The sequence below is a fragment of the Octodon degus genome, unplaced genomic scaffold (genome assembly GCF_000260255.1).
Source record: "Octodon degus isolate 3935 unplaced genomic scaffold, OctDeg1.0 scaffold00088, whole genome shotgun sequence".
Lineage (NCBI taxonomy): Eukaryota > Metazoa > Chordata > Mammalia > Rodentia > Octodontidae > Octodon > Octodon degus.
Window position 1 is genome coordinate 2,559,827 of NW_004524664.1, and position 10,101 is coordinate 2,569,927.

The window sequence follows — 10,101 nt, forward strand, 5'->3', positions numbered from 1 at the left end:
TAGGCAAAAGAATTGTAGATATTTCTCAAAAGAAGGCATACAAAAGGCGAGCAGATAATGGAAGCAATGCTTAGCATCACTAATCTTTTGGTATATACTAATTAAACCAAATGAGATATCCTCTCACACAAGTCACAAGGCTGTTCCAAAAAAAGATAACAAGATAACAAGTCTTGACTGTGCCGTGGAGAAAAGTCAAGTCTTGTGCACAGATGATGTGAATGCAAACTAACCTAAGTTGAACATCCTTAATTTGAAAGTCTGAAATCCAGAAAACCCTCTGAAATCCAACCTTCTGAACACTGACATGATGCCACAAATGCAAATTTATACATGGTGAAATGTGCCTAATATCATAATTAAATTACTCTCAGCCTATGAATAATAAACATGAATGAATTTATGATTAGAATCAGAAACTGAGTAATGAATCATAAATGAATTTTATATTCAGATGTTTTCCCAACTCCACAATATTTCATTATGTATATTAAAATATTCCAAATATCAAAAGCATCTGAAATTTCTGTTCTCACATAAAAACCAAATGGTTTTTCAAAAGCCTAGAAGTGGAATTACCATATGAGCTATGAACTCCGTTCTAGGTATTTTCCCCCAAATCTTTTCAATTTGTGGAAGAGATGTGTCTACCCTGCCCTGTTTATTACAGTACTATTCATAACAGTTACGTTATGCAAATATCCAAAGTTTCCATCCATAGAATAACAAATAAAGAAAATGTGTCATATATTTACAGTAATATTAATTTACAAAAGGGAGGAAATCTTGTCATTCTTGACAACATTCATAAAACTGAAGATCATTAAACCAAGCACAGGAAGATAAGAATTTTATGATTTCACCACACTGTGGCACCTAATATTTGACTTCTTGTAAATTAAGGGTGAAACAGAGCTATAAAGATTGCGCAGAGTAAAGGAGAAGGAAAGACAAAGAAAAGTAGGCCAATGAGCACTGAATTACAGATGTTAGGAGAAATAAACAAGTCTTCTTCTAAGTAACCCACATTTCAGAGTGGAGGTTCAAATAAACTTAAAGAATGGTTTGACCAAAACAAAAAAGAAAATACAGGATGACAAAATCCTGTGGAATGAAGCTAAACAATTATATAGCACACATCTGTACTTTTAAGTACATTGGCAACTGTACAGGACAGAGGAAATTCTTCTTCATTATTAGTAAGAATGTAAATAGTATAATTACCATGGAAACCAATATGGAGATTGCTCTAAAAACTAAAAATAGAAATTCCATTTGACCCACCTACTCGCTTTCTATGTATCTTCCTCAAAGTGTTAAAGACACCACGTTATAGTGATGTATGAATACCCACGTTTATAGCAACACAACTCATATAGCTAAATCTTGAAAGTAGCTTACATGTCCACATTGGATGAACAGATAGAGAAAATGTGGCACTTTTGCACAGAGGAGTACTCCGAAACTCGTGTCATTTGTAAGAAAATCGATGTACCTCACATCAAGTGTTAAGTGAAATAAATCAGAAACATTTAAATATCATAAAATTTGTCTTACATAAGAAAGCAAAAGTATAATTAAAGAAGAAAATAAAATATGTATAATAGGAAATAGGGAGATAGACCTTTCACAAATGAGAAGAAAAGGATAGGATCAACAGGGGAGAGGAGACAGGTGTAAAAAGATTGCAGTGTCACATACGAACTACCTGCATGTATATATACCAAATACCCAGAGTGAATGTATTTTTTTAGGTACCACAAACATGTACTAATAAAAAATGAAAATAAATACATCAGAAATGAAGATTTAAAATGAATGATCTAAACTTATATCTTAACAAGTTGACAGACGTTAATAGAAGGTGAAACCAGTCTCAGAGAAACAGAAAACAGAAATACAATAGAAAAAAACAGCAAATCAAGACATTGTCTGGATAAACTAGTAAATTAATTAAATGGATACATTCTCCTCAGAGAGAACATGTGTCACTATTAGAAACAAGAGGAGATGTAACTATGGATTTTTAGACAGTAGAAGGACATGATGAAAAACTTTATGTCAAATGCTGGATTATTAAATGAATAAATTCCTCTCAAAATCAATATCTGAAAAAAAATCACAAAAATAAATGGAAATTGTAATAGTCTTTTGTTAGAGATTACATTCACTATTAAAAATGTTTTCCTTCTAAATTTTTCTCCAGAGAACATTACTGGTAAACTTTGTCAAATACTTAATAGAAATAAATAATTTTACATATATTGTTGTAAAGAAAAGAAATGAAGAAAATATTTCCTCCATCAATTATGGGCTGACACAAAAGTAGTATTTGATGCTGATCTGTGTGGGTCATTTGGAAACTGCTTCTCTCTTTTCTGTGATGGACCTCCAGGGTAACCAAGGCAAGGGAACATGGCAGGAGGGCGAGGGCAGAGTGCACAGGGGCAAATAGCCCATGAGGCTGAAGCAGCCATCTCCCAAGCCTAGGTTGAAATTGTGAGAAGGCTGAGAAGGGAGGCAGCTAAATTTCCTAGACACATCGCCAGCCCAATGCAGCCTGAAGAATCTGGAAAAGGAACAAAGGCCACAGTCCAGGGATTCTGATGAATAAGGGCCCTGTGCTGTCAACTAGGCATCAGATGGCAGGAGAGCTGCTGAGTGGATCATACAAAGAGCTGTGGAGTCACGTGACAAAGAACTTCCTGATTTGGAGGCATACTCCTTAATTCAGGGCTTGGTAGCTCCACAACTATAGCCCCTTTGGCTGATTTCTGAGGTAGAGGAAGGGAAAAGAAAAGCAGACACACCAGCATGCAAATGGTCCACACTCAGTTTATTGGTTCCTTCAGCTGCGAACAGGAGAAGAAAGGTAGCATCTTCAGTTCTCAGGGAGACCTTAGTAGCATCTTCTGCCTTTTCACGGGTTTCCTAGTTACTGTAGGAGAACAAAGCACACATGCTCAGGGTACTGATAGCAAACTCCATTCTGCTGCAAAGCATGAACACAGGGTGCTGCTAAATGAGGGATTCATGGGACAGAGAAAAGATTTCTTTAAAATTCACAATTTTGTTTCCTAAACATTTTGTGAAGAGAAAATTACTTACAGTATTTTTTCTATGATTTCTGGAGTACTATTTTAGTAAGTATTTGCAAATGAGAAATTTTAATATTTTTAGATATGAAATTTTGTGAATGTAACAATTTACTATACTTACCTTTTAAAGAAATTTAGATTCTATGCATATCATTTTTTGCTTTTCTGATATCTTTGAAATAATCATTTTTTGGATTATACATTCAAAACATTTTTTTTGGTCCTATGAACTCATATACCATAATCAGCTACTCTCACAGTACCAATAGACTGATTATAAGTTTGTTTCATGAAGTAATTTAGCTATCTTACATATTATTAGCTTTAACTTTTTAATGCTGCTCTAATAATGAGAACACAGTCTCCCTAAATGCAAGAGAATTAAAATAGACTAAAAATTTACTAAGATTGACAGGTAAGCTTTTCAGTTGTAAAGGCAATCCAAACAAGTGATGTTTTCCTTTGTGTGTCCCAGAATAAGACATATTCAGTTTCTGAGTTTGTTTTACAAACTAATTAAAATTATCCTTTCTCTTATTATATTGCAGAAGGCTTCTTCCCAAAAAACCAAAACCTAGGCTTCAATAATAATTTAGTTTAAGAGTTGTTTAGTCAATTTAGAATACATAATATTAATTTGGTTTTGATGCAGTACTGTGTCAGTTGTGGCTGCCTCAAAAACACTGGGTAATTTTTGTGAATTATCAGTTTTTCTTTGTTACTTTTCTCAACCTACTTATTTACTAAGAAATACTTTCAAGGTTGCTTACCTGCTGGTATACTCTTGGCTACTATCTTCTGACATGGACCTACATAAAAATATCATTGATAAGTTAATACTAAGAAACTTGACTACTATGTGAATGAAGAAAATGCCACTCTATGTAAAAATCAACTTTTTAAACATTTAGGATATGCGCATGTATATTGTTACTCTTTCTGCAAATACCAAGTACAATACACTATGCCAAATTTAAATTCTGCAGTGGAGTGGTCTAAAGATAGCAGAGATCATTTTGTCTTACAACTTCTCAGCACAGAATATAAATTTGACTCTAATTTCCCGAAGCAGGTATTCTGTTAATTGTTTATTTACTGACATATACATTGCTACATGTCGTAACTTAAAATTCTGTACTTCAGGGTAATCTGGCAGGCTGGACTGCTAGGACAACTTCAAATGGTGAGGCAGGCACTGCACGCCTAGGTCCATGTGACAAAGCAGAGAGTCAGCAGCTCAATTCCACCACCCACAAGTTTGAATCACCAACCACAGAAACTGTGCCATTCATTGTTCAGAGCCAGGCAGAAGCAACCTGAAGTCTCTCCTCCTCCCAGTGTAGATCCCTACACTCAGTGCATGCAGAATTACTATGAGATTTTCTGATGTTCCTGGGGTGGAGCTCACAAAAATAAAGTAGTAAATATCCTAGACCATAGCAGAGTAAAGAGCAAAATTCACACACCAAGATCAACAGAGAATACAAAAAACTTTAAAAAGTGTTTTAACATCTCCAGCAGAGATCAAGGCAGGAGTAACACAAAATATGCTGATTGCCAAAAGTGTCAGTGCTAATAAAGTGGTATGCAGAAGTCAAATGATGTCAGACAGATAGGTGTAAGTACATATTTATGGGAAACTCAGGAAGAAATGTGGAAGCTAATTTTTTTTTTTTTTGAGAGAGAGAGAGTCTCACTCTGTAGTTCAGGCTGGCCTTGAATTCACTATGTAGCCCAGGTTATCCTAAACTCACATTGATCCTCCTTCCTCAGTCTCCTGAGAGCTGGGATTACAAACACGTGCCACCATGCCCTGTAGAAGCTCAATTAGGAAAACCCTGCTAAAGGAAGTTATTTCAGATGGAGAAAAAAAAAAACTAACATATCTGTAATCAGAGCAGCTACACTGAAGACAGCATTGTGCAAAATAACAACCATTGTTGAATACCTTTCATCTTGTCATTGTTTTCTTCTGGTTTTTTAAAGGTATATAATTTCTAATATTTTATCTATTATTTTATACTCTCTTTAAAATAAATTTTAAAAAATAAAGAGAAAAAATTATTTCAAAGTTTATGGAAAGGAAAAGTTAATTTTTTAACTACTTGATCAATCTTTCATGCCTACATCAGGTAGTCTGACCAACAAATTTGATGATAACAATACGTAATACAATAACCATTCTTCATTTCCTACCCTTGTTTTGAAATTCTGTACCACTTTTACTGTTTTCTGATGCTTTTTTTATTTATTGATTGATTAATTGATTTTGCGGAACTGGGGATTGAACTCACACCCTTGCGCTTGCCCAGGGTGCGCTTATTCTACTGAGCCACCTCCCTGGCCCTGTTTTTGTCTTTGTTCTTATTTATTTTTGTTTCCTCTTTTTAAAAAAAAAAGTCAAGAATTTAATAGATTCAGTGGAACCCTGAAATTTAAAGAATTATGTCCCTAGAACATACATGAATTGTGAAACACCGCTAATTTCAGATCTGATCAGAAAAATGCCTATAAATGCCTATTTTACAGTTTAAACCCTAAATATGCTATGTAGTCCAAGGTTGGTAATTTAATTTAATAAAATACATATTAGTACATTCTTAGAAGGTACAGTGTGTTTTGGAAGCATCTGAGGAACTTCAGGACTTTAAGAAGAACAAAACCAGGAACACTGTAGATAGCTATGCCCTGCACAGCCCTGTTAGGATGAGTGAATGCACCTGCATCTGCCAGATGGATTTCAGAGCAGCAGCCAATCAGCAGCAAGGAGCTATCTGCAAATCTCTTGCAAAAAAATAAATGCCGAGGATATTTACAATTTCTGTGACATTATAGGGGTTTTCATGAACAATTATTAGTTAGATTCTAGGGAAAACTGAGCCCAAGAACCCTGAATCACTATTGTAATAATTGAATTAATATCCTGAGTCCTGATAGCTCATAACTGCATTGACTCCAAAGCCAGATAAATTTTTAAATGCTGTATCAAACCATATACTGATAATATTTTAGACAAAACAGGAACTTTGGTATGCCACTCCGGCCCCATCCCCAGGGCAAACTTAGCCTGCCACCTAGTCCAGTCATGGTGACACATGCCTATAATCCCAGTGCTGGGGAGGCTGTAAGCAGGAGGATCACCACAAGTTTAATCTGCATAGTGAGGCTCTGTACAAATACTAAAATGTGAAAGAAAAAAAAAAAAGGAACTTTTAAAGCCACCTAGAAAAACACACACACACACACACACACACATTAATTGGAAGAGAATAATTAGACTGATAACTGATGTCCCCTTATTTTTCTTAAACAGTACAAAACCAAAATATTTTTAAAAGAGTTTCAGGAAGTGACCCTCTGCTAAGAGAGTAAGTGAATCTCTTAACCATTTAAGGTATCTTTCTAAATGAATATGAAAAAAAAGTCACGTACAGGCATTTACCAAAAAATGTTTATAACACACAGATCCTAAGTAGCACAAAGTCCTGAGTTTGATTTCTGGTACAAAAAAAAAGTGTTGATGGATGATTTTAAGTCTTAACATAAAAGTGACAATAATACAATAAAGTAAAATATTTTTAAAAAATGATAATCAATGGACATGTGGCTGCAAAAATCTGAAAGACACTGACAGTAATATGGGAGAATTTCTGATCAGAAGTTCCTGTGAAATGATCGAACAATCTTCTCTCATTTAGGAAAAGGCTGGAGATACTGACAGAATTTAGACATTTAAAAATTAGTTTTACTAAAGTAGTGATCAGTACGGCCTAGGTAGGATTCATCCTACTTCAGTGCTGTTTTGGCTTCAGCATCCTTTCCCAGTGGCTCTCTGCCTGTTAAAAGCTACATCAGAGATGAATGAGCTGAAAGCTACAGCGGCAAGTGAGGCTGTAAAGAGTGAAATGAGCAAGCACCCTAAAAATGTTTGCCTGGTGCACAGTAAACCAGAATTCTAGACCAGTGGATTAACATTTCAATTTAAACTATTCTAACTATAATGAGCATTTTCCTGTGGACAATGCTGTCAACCCTCATTGAATATATGTGAATAACAATTCCCAGTTAACTAGTTTTCAGGATGAGAAATAGTATTAGAAGAAATGGGGGGGAATTTAAAGCATTACAGATACATGAATGTGTTTTACACATGAGCATGTAAACACAAATGTACAGACTTGTCCTTTTTTTCTAGAAAAGTTACACTTCTTTTAAGAAAAGTTACACTTTTAATAACTTTTTAACACTGGGTTAAGTCATGCAGTTACAAAATGGTTAGAAATTTCTGAAAGGGCATTGTTTTTTTTTTTTTTGGGGGGGGGGTTTAAAGGGCTCATCCTTACATAAATGGTATCCAGTACTCCATTAGGACACTACAGTTCAATTTGTATGCACTTTTTCTTTGTCTTTTTAAGACAGGGGCTCACTGCAGTTAAAACTCACATTGAACTCACTTTGTAGCTTGAGCTAACCTCAAATTTGTAGAAATCCTCCTGTCTCAGCCTTCTCAGTGCTGGGGCTATAGGCATGTGCCATCAAGTCCCTGGCACTCCTACACACTTTTATACTTTTGTTGTATTGCTCACTTACCATAAATCACCTATTCTGCTGCTTGTTGGTCATGCAATATCGAGTGAGATAAGCACAGTCTTTATCCTTGTAAATAACACGAAGTATGAAGGCATGTATCTCAAGGTAGGACAAAACAACCAAGACTTGTTACAATGGAGCACTAAAGCATAATTCCCTTGGTCACAATAACAAGAGCGGGCATAATAAAGAAAACTAACCCTTTTGGTTTGAAGAAATGAACTTATGTTTCTGAAGTGTAACTTTAAAGGCCATACCAATAAAGGTAACAATAATGAGATTAAAGATAAGAAAAGCTTTTGAATGAAGAGATACTTCAAGAGTCTACCCTATGCATTTGGAATAGAACTTGACTGAGAGGAACCCAGAAAGAATAACACCACCCCTATATGCATGTAAACAGGACCATAAGTGAGAAAAGGAGTAGAAGCCCCAAATAACTTATATATACAGACCTATCTATCTTTCAGAGTATGAAGGGACACTAAGTTAAGATTACTTTGTAATACCAAAAGACTATGGGAGGAACACAAGTTTGCCACTTAAGAATAATTTTTCCTCAGAAAATTTTTCCCAAGTAACCCAGTAAGCAGGCCTTCGCTCCGCTGTTTGTGAGCTTAAATACTGACTTTCTAGTTCCAGATTCTTCAAAAGGATTAAATATACCCTATATACACTCCTGAGTAAGGAAACAGATTCTGTGTGTAAGTTAACCTCCTAAATGTTTCTCTCATCTTTGATTTCTTTGCTTCCATAGAATAAACTTCCAAAGTACATTAAACTAAAAAAAGAAAATACAAATTTGCTTATGTAAACACAAGTTAGCAGAATGGCCAATAACAATTGGTTGCCTTTTAAATATAATACTTCAAAAATCAAAAAACTCTGTTAAATGTGGGTACCTAGCAGTTAATTGATGGTTATCAGGTTATTTCTAGTGATATTTGACGTATATCAAATATAAATAATACCTACTAATTTACTTACTTGGTAGCATCTGTTTGGCTGCTGCTTTCTGCTCTGGATCTAAATATGAAGGAAAATAATGTTCCTAAATAATGCTTTAAAATGAATGTCAGTGAACAACAAGTGAATGCCAAGTCATTATGTAACTTATACCAATAACCACTTTTAAAGAGCAATTTCAAAAGATTAATAAAATAGGTTGTGCAAATAAGAAAAGTATTTATTTACTCATATACCAAGGAAATAAGAGAATAAATTCTGAACTTCCACCGTGCTTTTGGGATCCCTCCAGACTGGCCCAAGCCCAGTCCCTGCGCGTGTGTGGGAGAGCTTCTGTGCTTTCCTGTGCCTGCTGGACCCAACCAGAAGAAAACCAGGCCCACCGCATGCGTGAGACCTTTCACCACACATGCGTGAGACCTTTCACCACACTCTCGGGACCCCACAATCCCTCCAGAGTCAGCCCAAGCATGCCTTGTGAGTGAGAACTTCCGCTGCACTCTCGGGACCCCTCCAGTCCGGTCTAAACCCAGGTCTGGTAAGTGTGTGACAGAGCTTCTGTGCTTTCCTGTGCCCCTGGACCCCTCCAGACTCAGCCCAGGCTTGGAATGCAGGCCTGGGCCAGAACCACCCAGATAATCCAGGAGCAGAATATTTTGTCAGAGGGGCACAACAGGTTCATCTCCAAGGACTGCAGCAGGAAGGCGTTGAGCACAGTAGCCAGACCCAAGCCAGGCACAACTCGATGAACTCAATCTTAGTAGATCTGCACCCAAATTTCAGTAGGTGCTAAGGTTATAACTGCACCAAAGCTCTACATCAAAGGTCAAAGAACAGTGCTATACAAAATGACAAAGAGAAGAAGCAAAATGCAATCTCAGATACTGAGCCCACCCAGAACAAGTGCAAAGAACACTAGCACAGCTAAAATGCATGAATTAATAGCATCTGAAGTAAAGAAACAACTGCAGAAAGATATAGAGGAACTCAGATCAGAATGAATCTCCAAAACAAAAAAAAAGCTCTGAATTAATAGCATCTGAAACAAAGAATCAAATGCAGAAATATATGGAAAAAATCAGATCAGAAATAATCTCTGAAGTAAAAGAATTAATAACTGCTTCTCAAGAAGACACTGATAAAAAAAATAGAGATTAGAAAAGCAATAAATTCCTTAAATGAGCAATACATGAAAGAAATAGATCGCATGAAGCAGAGCCAAAGAGATATAGAGGAACTTAAAATCTCAATCACAAGCTTGCAAAACTATTTGAGTAAAAGTGAAGACAGAGTTTTAGATCTTAAAGACGCTGTTGCAGCTAGTAAAAAGGTAAGAAAAGATCTCTTAAAAACAACTATGATGGGGGGCTGGTGAGATGGCTCAGTGGTCTAAAGCACCTACTAGAACAAGCTTAGCAAAGCACAGAGACCGCGGTTCAATCCCCCA

At 35.9% G+C, this 10,101-nt stretch overlaps 1 protein-coding gene across 1 annotated transcript in view; it reads right to left on the reverse strand.

Annotated features, from left to right (window-relative positions):
- Window positions 1-2,840: 2,840 nt before the first annotated feature.
- LOC101573093 (disintegrin and metalloproteinase domain-containing protein 32) overlaps window positions 2,841-10,101 on the reverse strand; it is a 147,242-nt gene continuing 139,981 nt past the window's right edge. Inside the window, exons 20-22 of the mRNA XM_023722022.1 lie at window positions 8,676-8,714; window positions 3,869-3,907; window positions 2,841-2,938 (exon numbers count right to left, since the gene is read on the reverse strand). Of these exons, the coding sequence (XP_023577790.1) occupies window positions 2,932-2,938; window positions 3,869-3,907; window positions 8,676-8,714 (85 nt within the window). The 3' untranslated portion in view covers window positions 2,841-2,931. The remainder of the gene's footprint in view (window positions 2,939-3,868; window positions 3,908-8,675; window positions 8,715-10,101) is intronic.